At 41.0% G+C, this 13357-nt stretch overlaps 1 protein-coding gene across 1 annotated transcript in view; it reads left to right on the top strand.

The window, feature by feature from the left end:
* TMTC1 (transmembrane O-mannosyltransferase targeting cadherins 1) overlaps nt 1-13357 on the top strand; it is a 265150-nt gene that overhangs the window by 188728 nt on the left and 63065 nt on the right. The window contains exon 11 of the mRNA XM_022577869.3: nt 4371-4484. Within this exon, the coding sequence (XP_022433577.1) occupies nt 4371-4484 (114 nt within the window). The remainder of the gene's footprint in view (nt 1-4370; nt 4485-13357) is intronic.

Here is a 13357-nt window from a genome sequence, read left to right as displayed (position 1 = left end):
ACAGAGGCCCTGTTTCTGTTTTCTCCTCTGTTCCAGACTGTCAACCCATTGACCATCCTAGGTCATATGGTCTCGTTGAGGCCTCTCTAATTATATGGAGTGGTTGTGCTTGGCACTATGAACGATCTTACAGAATATCTTAGGACAGACCTTAGGACAGAATATCTTAGGACAGACAGTGTTAGAGACAATCCAAATTTCAGTCAAATTCCAGGGTTTCCAGCTGAGGCCTCCTGTCACAAAAAGGATCCCACTGAGTGATGTATTTTTAGGAGATACAGATGGAAGTTCCCCCTCACAGCTTTGTACTTTTATTGGCAAAAACCTCACACACAAAAGCACAAGAACCCAGCACTTGTGTCTCATCAGAGGCTCAGAGAGAGAGTAGTTTGTCCAAGACGAAATCGCTGTGAAAAGGAGGTGTCAGGTTTGAACCCAAATCTGATGTAAAAGCCAAAGAATACATATACTTCACCACACCTGTGTTTTGCTTTATGTTTTCTAACTTAAGCTAATCCCAATATAAACAGAGAAAGACAGAGAGACAGAGACAGACAGAGACAGAATGAGAGATGTTCATAATCATAGCTGCAAGGTACATTTTCTTTAGTTCCCAGAACAGGAGATTATTCTGCTATCTAACCTGAGGAGAGCATAAGTGCATAGCTTCTAGTGACAGCCCAGACTTTTATATTTTGGTACCAAAATAACACAATTTGATGAAATCTTTTCTTCCCACGCCCCCAAATCTTCAAAATACTTAGAAAGACAAAGCCAGCATGTTTTCTTTTGCATCCAGTTTGGGGTCTCTCTTAATCCCATTCATGAACTATTTAAGTGATCCGTGGACCACCAGTTAAGAATTTATGGCCTAGATCTTCTTCCCTCCCTGTAGGAAATACATTTCTCTTTCCTCCTCTCTGAATTGCTGAGCCAGAGAGATAAGCAGACCTCCCGGGGCAGAGAACATAAACCAGGGATTGGCAAATTCCTTCGTAAAGGCCAGACTGTAAATATTTGAGGCTTTGTAGGCCCTATGGTCTCTTTTGCAGCTGCTCTGCCATTGTCTCGGGAAAGAGGCCAAAGACATCTATGTAAAAAGGCAAACACATTGATATGTCTGTGGCCCATCAGGCCATAGTTTGTTTACCAGTGAAATTCTAATGTTTCTAGTATCTTGCGGTACCTTTTTGGTTTATCAAACGTTGACCAACTTCAGGAATGATTCTGACCTTATATTGATCTTGGTTGAAATCTCTGCTCAACTACTTACTCAGTCTGTAACCTTAGAAAATGGTCTTAATCTCTCTGAGCTTCAATTTCCTCATCATATGGGAGGTACAGTAATACTACCCATCGGATAGGTTGTTGAAAGGGTGAGAGGAGATAGCCCATGGAAATGGATGCTTAGCTCAGCACTTGATTCAAAATGAGCCTCCATAAGCACGGGCTAACCTGATTGTGGCATTGGAAACCTCAGGTTAAACAGGGTCACAATTGAGGAGAGCCATAAATTCTTACTTTCCTTTCCTGTTAACCTCTGGCTGAACATTTTTTTTTAAATGTTTGTTTTCTAATCAGGAATTTGGGGGTGATTCTCCTGACCTATTGTTCCAGTAATGCCAACAAAACAAACTGATGTTCTACAAACTTGGAGAGATACCTGATAGAAGTGGCTTGATATCTCTGTGATTTTTCAAGTCTTCTGCAAACGAGAGGTGTGAGGGAGAAATGCAAAGTGCATGAATTAAGATCCTGAGTTCAAAGGGAGACCTTAATTCATAATCCTTGTTGTAGTTATTAATAGGATTTGGGATCCAGCCCCATAACTTATGAATCCCACATTTCCTTATGGAGTAAATATGTGTAAGGCTGCACGTTCTGTTAAGACAGTTGGGACGACTCGATCACAGCACCCCAAAAGCAAACTGATGAGGCTGACCCCGGAAGGAGGGAGCAGCTTGGCCAGCCAGAGTGACCTGGAAAGTTTCGCCTTTGGTCAATTGTTTATTTTCCTTTTTTCACAAACTGTTTATTGTAAAATGAGAGACTGGAAAAACATAGCAGTAAAATATCACAGAGAGAACGTAAAGGTCAAAAACAACAATGGGAAAAGCAGTGTGTTCTTAGGATTTCAGTTACTCCACCCATGCCTGCTTGCCTGCTACAAATATTATTACTTCCATCCTGCCATCACTGAACAATGCCCTCATCTTAGCAAGGACGCTTTTCACGCTTTTCCACAGGCTGAACTCGGGTGAAACATAGTAGAGCAGCTATGCTAATCACACAGAAGGGAGGATCAATTCCAATAAATATGCCAGTTATATCTATGCTGAAATCAAAGTTACTTTAAAATCTCCCTGTACCATGCACTATTTAGTTCTGCATAGAAAAATCAGACACTTTCCTGTATAGAAATTGGATTTTTTAAAAAGCCATTACTATCACTCTGAACTTGGTCCTGCCCCCATGACCTAATGTACTTCGGGTAATATCCATTTGAAATGTTATATTAAAATTCTAGCTTTGTGTGTTAGCTGGTGAGCTTCACCATAAGGTAATTGAAGGAGATTGATGATTTCACTGGCATCCAAATGGCAGCATTTGTAAATCTTTTGTCTTGGGTTAGTGGTTTCCAGTGAGAGGATTCCTCCAATCTCCTCCGTGGAGTCCAATCCTGGCTTCCAGTATGCAGAGTTTTACATGGGTATAATGGGGTGAGGGAGATTCCACTGTTCAGAATATATATTTTCACTTAATCTACCTTGGAGGTACAGCTCTTCTGGCCCTCAACTGTACCTGTTGTTCCTGATCTCTCTGATTCAACTTTTCTAGAGAGTAAACGTCCTGCCTTTTGCTGGGATGGGGAAAGAATAGAGGAAATAGTCACCTGGGTGTGCCTGGTGGGGAAGAGGGTCTGGGGTCTAACTGCTGTTAATACAGATTTACAGCCCATCTGTTTCCAGCCATACCCCACACACAACAAAACATCCTAGCCACTGCCGTGCATTTGACATCACCATAACAGCTCTGTGTAAGTTGAAGTCTGCTGCTGTCACGTGATGCTGCCCTTGGGTTAGTTGCTAGCTGCCCACACTCCCTGTAAATTCTCTCCTCTGGAGAGTTCCTCAACCACTTGGCCAGTGGATTTTAAGTGGAACAGTCTTTGCTGGTCCTAAGGGACTGGGCTTTTTTTTTTTTTTTTTTTGCCTTTGAACATTTTAAGTTATTTCTTTTTGAATTAAAAACACTTTTTTTCTTGGTTTATAACGTTAAGGGGCTGTTATTTCAACAAAAATTCAACAAAGGTTACAATACCCTGACGTATTATCCTAACAGGTTTAATTTGTATGGAGTTCCCCTAGTGTTCTTACCTTTGAATTAAAAATTAAATGAAAATATGTCACCTAGAAGAGGAAGTGCATTTAAAGTTCAGTTGCCGGAAACTAGGTTGTTATCATTTCTGCTTCCTCTCTGTCATCACCTGCCCCACTCCAGCATTTAACCCATGTAGGTTCCAGGAGTTTTCTTTCCAGACAGCCCCCAAACCCATCTACCTTCACGACTCCCCTGCCACCACCTCCTTGCAGGTGAGGGAACAGGGACTCTAGGAGCAAAGTCCTTGGGTCAGAATCCCTTCCCCGCCAGTTACCAGCTATCTGATCTCGTGCAGGGTGACTTTGTGAGGCAGTTACAAACGACAGCGTGTCTTCCTCCTTGTGTCATCTTCAAAGCTTCAGTGTTACCCTCTGGGGCTCCCCAGGTATTCTGTTTTACCAGCTGGAGCACACTAACAGACTCACCACTTAAGCAGAGTTTTTAACCTTTCTGAGCAAAACCTCCTTTCCTTATCTGCAACTTGTAGAATAATCATACCTGTACTTTTTTTTTTTAATTAGCCCCGGTTTAGTACATGGGAAATGTTTATCTCCAGTAAACCTTAGTAGGGAAGTCAGTCTACGGTCATTCCTCTTGTAATGATTTATTTTTATAGACAATCTCAATTTTTTTTTTTTTAAAAAACGAAGGCTATAAATGAAGGAAGGAAGGAGAAAACTGAATTAACCTGAGCATGCCGGGTTGTTCCCCCAAAGACTCATCTCTTACCACATCCTGCCACCTCTGCTTCACGTGCAGTTAGCGTGTTTGTTTAGTTGTACACAGTTGTGCACAGCCTTCACTGTTTTACACAGAAACATGTTCAGTAACTCATATAATCCACAAATTTTGGAAGACTTGGCCTTGATGGATGCAATGGACATTTCAAATACAGGTTCATGAAACTGTGAGTAAAACATGAAAGAAACTGACAACATTTTTAAGCAGTACTCTTTGTTACTCATTTTTTAAAATTTATTAATTTTTAGGTCTGGAGTTCAGACTCTGCCCCACAATGCCAAGGTTCACTACAACTACGCCAATTTCCTGAAGGACCAGGGTCGGAACAGGGAAGCCATCTACCACTACAGAACGGCCCTCAAGTAAGCAGCAGATGGGTGTCGGCTGTTGTGTTTCTTAGGCCCTTGTTTATTTCACTCACCCCTCCCAGTATTTGGGGGGTTGTTTGTTTCTCTTGACAGTGAACATCTCCTTGGAGATGGTATAGATCTGGGACTCCAAGTCTTTGGGCTCAGTGTTTGAGTCTAAGTCTACCTTGCTTTTAACTTTTAGTGTTTTCTTGTAAAAATTTCCATTGCTACACATTATGCAGTGAACTGACACAGTTGAATACACATATACAGACCAATAAGAGTTGGTTGTCAAAAACATACTCGTAAGTTCTCAGGATATTTACTCCAGTGAATTCTTCCCAGCTTAGGCTTCCCTCTTTACATAAATATCTAAGAGGGTTTCTATAAAGACATTGGAGTATAAAATAAAATACTCTGATAATTGTATTAAAGAGAAGGAAAATGAGAAGACACTTGATTACCGTATTGGGAATATGTTAATAAGGTATGTATGTACATAAATATATATACAGTATATGTTTTTCTAATGTTTTAAAATTTTTTTTAAATTTAAAATATGAACAGCCCTGACACTCTCCTTATACTCATCCACTGAAAGAGAATATACCAAACATGGCTTTAGAGATGACTTTTAAGGGAAATTCAAATTTAAGGTCTGCGTTACCAGCAGCTGTCTGCATTGCTCTTAGGTACTCTTTTAAATTGCAACTCTGACTTTCAAGGTAGTCTTCCCTAAGAGATCCCAGATAGTGAATGTATTTAACCTGGAACGTGTGGAGGCGTGATAAGCAAACACAGCCTTGGAATCTCCCAATGTGGGCAAATCCTCTCCTTTATTGAATAATGTGAAGCTCACAGGAGTTTTTCAAAGAGGTTTCCATGCCTCTGCAGTATGTCCCACATTTGGTTGAATTTTCTGATACTGTTTCACTTTGGGACATGCTCTAAAATATGTGTACCAAACAAATCATACATTTCACTGAAGTTCCCTCTAAGGATTGTCTCAAAGCTTAGTTTGAAATTGTCATTCTTAAAGTAACTGACCTAATTTTTAAAGTTATCCTTTTGAACAGTGTTCTACCTAAGTACGTTGTTCATCAATCAAATCTTTTAGACTTTAGGACCTGTTACTTAGTATTCAGTATGGCAAAAATTTTAAACTGTACACATCAAGTTCCCTGCTAAATACTTTTCCAAAGATAACAAGAAATATAAATTCAAGAGGAATAATTGTAACAAAGCTTTTTATTGAGGAAAGAAGTTTTTATTAAGAAATAGAAGACATTTTTAAAGATTTAATAAAGGGGCTTCCCTGGTGGTGCAGTGGTTGAGAGTCTGCCTGCCGATGCAGGGGACACGGGTTCGTGACCCAGTCCGGGAGGATCCCACATGCCGCGGAGCGGCTGGGCCCGTGAGCCATGGCCGCTGGGCATGCGCGTCCGGAGCCTGTGCTCCTCAGCGGGAGGGGCCACAACAGTGAGAGGCCCGCGTACCGCAAAAAAAAAAAAAAAAGAAAAAGAAAAATTTAATAAAGAGTCATATTCTTCACTGCAAGCCAGTTTATGCAGATATTTCCAGTGCTTATCTCTGGTTGTTGAGATTATGGTTTAATTTTTTTCTTTACACTTTCTACTGTGCTTCAGAGTTCCACGATGAGCATGTATTATTTTTGAAATGAGGAAATGTTATTTTTAAAAAGGCATGTTCCCCCTCGCCCCCCCCCCAAAAATGATACAAATGAACATATTTACAAAACAGAAACAGACTCACAGACCTAGGCAATGAACTTATCGTTACCAATGGGGAAGGGTGGAGGGGAAGGATAGATTGGGAGTTTGGGATTGACATGTACACACAGCTATATTTAAAATGGATAACCAACAAGGACCAATTGCATAGCTCAGGGAACTCTGCTCAATATTCTGTAATAACCTAAATGGAAAAAGAATTTGAAAAAGAATAGATATATGTATATGTATAACTGAATCACTTTTCTGTACTCCTGAAACTAACCCAACATTGTTAATCAACTATTCTCAATATAAAATAAAAATTTTTTTAAAAAGGCATGTTCCTTCAAGGGACATTTAAGCAAATAAAGCGTGTTTTGGCTTTAATAATTAATTAGTGTTTCATGATTTTAGGTGGCATTCTTAAAGGGAAGAAAAGAGCAGTAAGTTTGCCTGAAAAATATTGGTTGGAGGGAAGTATATCAGTATCTTTTAAAATTTGTTTCATTCTAACAGACTATTTTCTGTGAAGTTCGAACAGAAAAATAAGGCAGACCTTAAGGCACAGCTTGGGGAAAAGGTGTAAATTAAGCAAAACTCTCTGGCAGCTGACCTTACAAAATTACAGTAGCTGGTTGGGACTTCCACTGTCAATAAAAGTAAATGTTTGCTTCAGCAACTGTCCTTGTGGAAGAAACTTGTCCTTGAGAAATGGGGTAAAGACAATTAAAGCTAAGAATATACTACATAGTAATTAGTGAAATATTTCATCATCTCAGACCAGGCTCAAAATATTTCTGATTTAAAGTATCATCATTTTTGTTATGGATACCTCCATGGTGAATTTTCAATGGATGTGGTGTTTTTTGTTTTTTGTTTTTTTAATTTAAGTAAATTGTCACTCTTTGTGTTAGAAAAGGAAAATACTGGGACTGTTCGTCATTTTGATGATTATTTATCCTAGGTGACTGGAAGACTGCCCTTACTTAAATATAACTCCTTCTCTGTGGAGGTTGCTAACACAGGGATTCCTCCCCTCCCAGCTGCTCCACCCTACTTCACCTTTGGTGTATCTTGATGTTTTCCACGTCTGCAACAGCAATAAAGAGAATGATTAGGGAAATGCAGGATTAAAGGTGGTATTATCTGAAATCAGCCCCAACAGTTATTCATTCCTGTTGTAATGACTGTATAGGTTCCAAAGGCAATGGTGATATTGGTCATTAGGGTTGTATCTATACCGATATCTTTTTGGCTGGCTTACAGTTCTAAAAATAACACTATATTAAATTGGTAATTATATATGACACGAATATTCTTCTGCTTTTTAACTTTATTCTATTTTATAAATGTAAAAATACCACTGACTGACTTCTCCATCTTGGTGCACCTCAGGTATTATATTTCTGTAGCACGAGGGAGATCTCCCCTGAAAAATGCTGCAGCTGGGGATACAGAGTCAGGTTAAGACCCAAATCGTCAAAGAAAGTTGTCAGAATACTTTCCTTAAATCCTCCATAAACACAAATGTAAGCTGTCCTTTCTGTGAGGAGTGGCTCTCATATATATACCTAATAGGGTGTTATAAAGTTTGGGATTGTTTATGCTGGAAAATCAGAACACCACTGGTGGAGCTACCATATGCCTTCACAGCTTTCTGACCATTGAGTTACCCTCGACAAGGTTTCTACTATTTTCACCTCGTATGATGGGAGCAGAAATGTTACTGGAAGAGGGGCCCCTTCCCAGGTCCGGAACTGGGCTCTTGTCTAATACTCAGAAATGAATTGTCCGAGGAGACACACGTGCTGACAAAGCAAAAAACTTTATTGGGAAGGGGCGCCCGGGCAGAGAGCAGCAGGGTAAGGGAACCCAAGAGAACTGCTCTGCCATGTGGCTCGCAGTCTTAGGTTTTATGGTAATGGGTTAGCTTTCCAGGTTGTCTCTGGCCAATCATCTTGTTTGTGCCGATATTTGGTCTGACTCAGGGTCCTTCCTGGGGGTGTGCGTCTCTCTCAGCCAAGGTGGATTCTAGCATGAGGGTTTCTGGGAGGTGGGCAGGACATACTATGGCATCTCCTCCCTCCCTCCTTTCGGCCCCTCCTGAATTCTCCTGGTTAGTTTTTGGTGGCAGCACTGTGTTCCTTATCGGGACCTCCTGTTGTGAGACAACTCATGCAAGCACTTATTAATGTGCCTGGCCAGGGTAGGCGGTTTCGGTCAATGGTTCCCTAACAGAAAATCCACCCAGCCATTCAGCTCTTCCTATACAGAAACTCCCATGAAATGACTCATTCAGTAAGCCCAAAAGAAAAGATAGTGGCCCTGCCCAAATAAAGTGCAGAAGACATTGAATGTGTACTTGGCCGGTAGCTTGTTGATTACCTTAAAAAGTCAGGTAAAAGTGAAGAATCATAAAACAAATCGTGCACACTCTTGAATGCTTTATTGTACCCTAAAATTTTACGTGTATGTCCATTCACCAAGTCTTCTAATGTCAAACCAAGTTTTTTCTTTGAGTAAGAGTCTACTGATTAGAATCTGCAAAAAATACAACCACAGTTCATTTCTGTCGTGATCATTTTTAAAGTGGAATCAAAATGTACAGGCTATCTGAGATTTTTCTGGTTTTTCTCCTCCAGCCTTTTACAATTAATCTTACATCGAATTCAACAGCAATTTTTTTGAGTGACTTCCCTGTTTTGAGTATTTCCAGAGTATTTTTTAGTTTTCATAAAAATCACAGCTCTCTTTTTTACTTTTATATTTTATCAGTTTGCAAGGTATTTCATTATATTGTGCAATTGCAATAAACAACTAGAATAAATCTGTTAATAAGAACAACTGGCTCTTAGCAGTCATGTAGCTTAACTTAAGGGAGCAGAAGGGCCCAGGCTTATAGAGAAGGTTTATTATGTTATAGGCATCCACCAATATGTTTTACAGAGAACAGAGAATATCTGCAAATCTGATGACACAATTAAGAGACTTTTAAAAGAGTCTTCATTATAGGTGATAGAGTCTCATGGAAATTGTTTTTCATCTTATAATTAGATTTCTTGCAAGGCTCAATTACTGGTTGGTTAATACGGGCTGGTCATCAAGAACCCTGAACCTGGGAATGAGAATAGAGTTCACCTTTGTTCAGGTGGATCAACAAAGTCTCTTCACTGTCAGCAGGAAAATGCCCCGTGTTTCACTGAACATTCGTTCACTTAGATGTCCTCTTCCCTCCAGCCTCTACAGTAAGCCCCTGCCATACCTAGACTAGCTGATGCGCCCCTGGTGGTTGGATATCAGCCACATGCAGGATTTCATCCTTATAAAAGGGCTGTGATCCTCAGTCACCCAGATAGCTATTTTCTTTTCACAGGTATGGTTTCACATGAAATACACAGAAATCATCTAAGGTGTCCCCCCTCCCATAAGTCCTATTGAGTAGGAGATGCATTACCCTGCCCTGAGGGAACTCAGGTGTGTTTGGGCAGCCTTGGTATCCTTAGAGGGGCCTTGTCCACTCCTAATGTATCTGCTGTTGATGTTTTAAATAGAAAATCTGAAGGGAAAGAAAACTGTGTTCATGGGGGGGCGTTGAAGTCCCTGACCAGGCTCTTCTTATTGGTATAACTAAAAGGAAAGAAATGTACTTTTAAAACTCCTGTACAAAATAAGTCTACAATTGATATTTAATTGGCTAACTCGTGGGAAAGGAGAAGCTAAAATCTTTCTGATTGGAATTTTTTAAGGCATAAAATAGAGACTTTTTATGATAACAGTACCCACTGCTCTTATTCTTTGTATTCCCTCCTGTGTGGATAACTGGAGGTCTACAAAGAGACTCCATTAGACTATAATAAGTGTATGTGGGAGAAGGAAGTAATAAGACAATGATTATTGAAGAAAGCCATATCGTTAGGGTGTAAAGAAATCTATGTCTAATGAACCCACTGTTCATTGATGTCCTGAGTATATCAATAAGATTATTATAATTCCTTTGAAAAATGTTGTCTATAAAACTGGTAGAGTTTGAACTTTTTTTTAAAATCAGGATTTAATGATTATTTAAGAAGTCCTTCTTTACCCAGGCTATTTTGAATGAACATTTAAAATAACTCTCATGACTACAGGTGGCCTTAGATACCAGCTGCCATATATTTCTGGAAAGATTGAAAATTCCAATACCATTTGTTAACCAAGTTTAACAAGTGGAGAGGGGTTCTTCTGTTGGTGTGGTACTTTTATTTATAAATGTCTAAATATGCTTTCCGGTAGCACAATTGAAATCATGTTTGTTCCTTTTTGTTGATGAAACTATATTCTCACTATGTATGTTTTGTGTTAATTAAGTCTAGCAGCTTTATTCACTAAATCCAAGAAATTGATTTAGAAATTCATTTAGAAAACTAGAATTTTAGTCATATTGTGGCCATACTTACGGATGAAAGTTCTATAATTTATATTCAAAAACATCTGCTCTCTCTTCTTTCTGCCTTAAACCACCATTTCACTTCAAAACCTCACTGCGGTTCCCCAGGAAACAAAATCCAAGGCAGAGATTAGCAAGCAGGAAGTTCATTAAGGAGTGCTCTCTGGAACGCCAGGGAAGCAAGATGGGCAGAGGGGGAAGGAGAGATACAGTGCATTTTCAGGGGCTCAGAGGAGCCCTTAGGGAGCTCTGGAGATGGGGTGGCCCCTCAGAGTTGTCATGAAAGAGATGGAACCTTTATACCCGCTATCAACCAATCACTGGCCCCAGGCAGAGAAGAGCAGCCTCGGGTAAAGCAATGCCCAGAGAAGAACTCAGCTGTGAGCTGTCAAGTGCCTCAGACTTGAGGGGTATCTGGGTGGTATAAGACAGCACCCACTACACTGGCTTAATTGATGATTTCTTATATAAGTAAATATGACAGTTCAACAGAATATCATTTAGATTTTTTGTTAAAATGAGAAGAGTGGTGTTACCTACCTCATAGGGATGGAATAATTCACATACAAGGTGTAAAGCAGTGTCTAAATACCTGGCCATGATAAACTCGGTGAATGTTATTAATACACCCCCAATCTGACCACTTTTCTCCGCCTCCACTGCCCATCATCTCTCACCTGGATTACTGCAGTGTTCTCTGGTTTCCCCCATTTTTACTTCTCCTTCCTCCCCTCCTTCAGTCTGTTCTCAACCCAGCAGCCACAGGGAAGTTCATAGTAATCCTGTGCTCAGAACGTTCTGCTCGCTCTGAGAATCAGGGCCCCGTGCAGTGGTCTCCACGTCCTGCACCATCTGGTCCCCCTGCCTCTCAGACCTTACCTCCTACTACACCTCTTGCTGTCTCAGCTCCAGCCAGACGGGGCTCCAGGCACACACCAGTCATCACATTCTTATGGCAATTGGAAAAAAAAATGCATGACCTAAAAGTTGAGAGTTACATTTTATTCCGGGGACAAAACTGAGAACTTAAGCCCGAGACACAGCATCTCAGATAACTCTGAGAGACTGCCCCGAAGAAGCAAGTGGGCGGATCCAGGATGTATAAGGGTTTTTGCAACACAGACCAGGTAGTCAGAACATCAAAAGATTACTGTTAATTAAAGAAAACCAGTTATCTCAAGTTAAGGAATTTAGTGCTTTTCTGTGTGTGGGAAGATGCAAGAGTCTGGGCTCACTGAAATCACTCCTTTGATATGCACCTGAGCTATCTGGGGCCAGTATCCTGTGCTTTCTCTTCCTGAGTCTCCTCGGGGTGCACCACTGGGGGTGGCTGCAGCTGCCGACTGCTAGATGGTGGGCATCCTGTTTCTATCCTGAGTTCCCTCAGGGCTCACCATCCGGGTGGCTGTAATGTGATGGCTAGATGGCTGCAACATCCTTTGTTTACTGATACTGGCAGGGAACATTTCTCATTCACACATATTATAGAGACTCTGTATTTGTCCTTCCTTCTTCCCAGAACACTTCCCCTCCTTCTCTAAATGGCTGCTTCCCTCCCTCCCTTCAGGACTCTTCAGGTGATGTCATCTTGTCTGCGAGGCCTACCCTGGTCTCCCTGCCAACCCCAGCATACCCTGTTCCTCTGCTTCGCTTCATTTTTCTCCACTGCAGTTTCCACCCTCTAATATGCTTACACACATTTAACACCCCTAGCTACTGCCCATTCCCATTACATGCCAGTGGTGACCCCCAATTCCTGAGGTGGATCTTCAGGATTCACACACGCCTTTCCCTCCCCACCCCTCATGATGTCCTTGGTTGGCACTTATTAACTGCAGACATGGACACACTCTTCCTACCCACCACTGTCTTTTTTTCCTAAGTCAGTCTAACAGCCAGAGTGCTATCCATGCTGCGATAAAGATTCTGTGAGCACATTGATCTGTCAAATAAGACTTTGAATCTCCTTACAACCTTGGATGTAGCTCTTAAAATTGTGCGTGTCGGGAATTCCGTTTGGTGTTGAGCGTATCGGAAAGGCTTGAAGGAAATTGCTCTGGTGCCTGTGGGGATCATTTGCTTCAGATGATGAAAGATTGACAGACTTTGTTGGAGTGAGTGCTTGACAAGGAACATTCCTACATTCTTAAAATGAAGAAGGCCAAATGTCCTTCACAGCTGAGCACCTGCGGTGTGGGACAAACGGATGGATACAAGACAACCTGAGTGTGCATTGGGTTAGTGATGAAGAAATAATGGAGGTTATTTTGACTGATGGAAGCAAGTCAGAGGCCTTAGCAGTGAGGAGAATGATTTTTTGGAGGATGAGAAATCCACATGAAAAGAGAGCTGGCAGCTTCCTGCTGGCATGGGTTCATTAGGGCTGTAGAGAGAGCCAAGTACACCCACCCAGAGGTCCTGTAGCCAACCTCCGAACATCAAATGTATGGAGTGTATCAGGTATGAGGGTGGACATCTTATATCCACCATCCTATCTGTTCCCACAGAGGATTAATATGTTATGGACCTTATCGTTATAGAGAGAGCAACTAAAACACAGACATAAGTTCAAAGTCACACAGCAAGAAAGTCACCCATGGCTTCTGACTCCAATCACAGTTATATTTCCACTCCACCAAAGTAATTTCCCATTCATCTGCCGCAAAAACCAAAGTTCACCACGGTCACCCCAAGCCCTTGAGAAAAGGTAAAATATGTTCACTATT

This window comes from Delphinapterus leucas, chromosome 11 (genome assembly GCF_059928025.1).
Source record: "Delphinapterus leucas isolate spDelLeu-1000000601 "Yukka" chromosome 11, BTC_Dleu_Yukka2, whole genome shotgun sequence".
NCBI lineage: Eukaryota > Metazoa > Chordata > Mammalia > Artiodactyla > Monodontidae > Delphinapterus > Delphinapterus leucas.
This window is presented reverse-complemented; position numbering and strand designations above follow the sequence as displayed.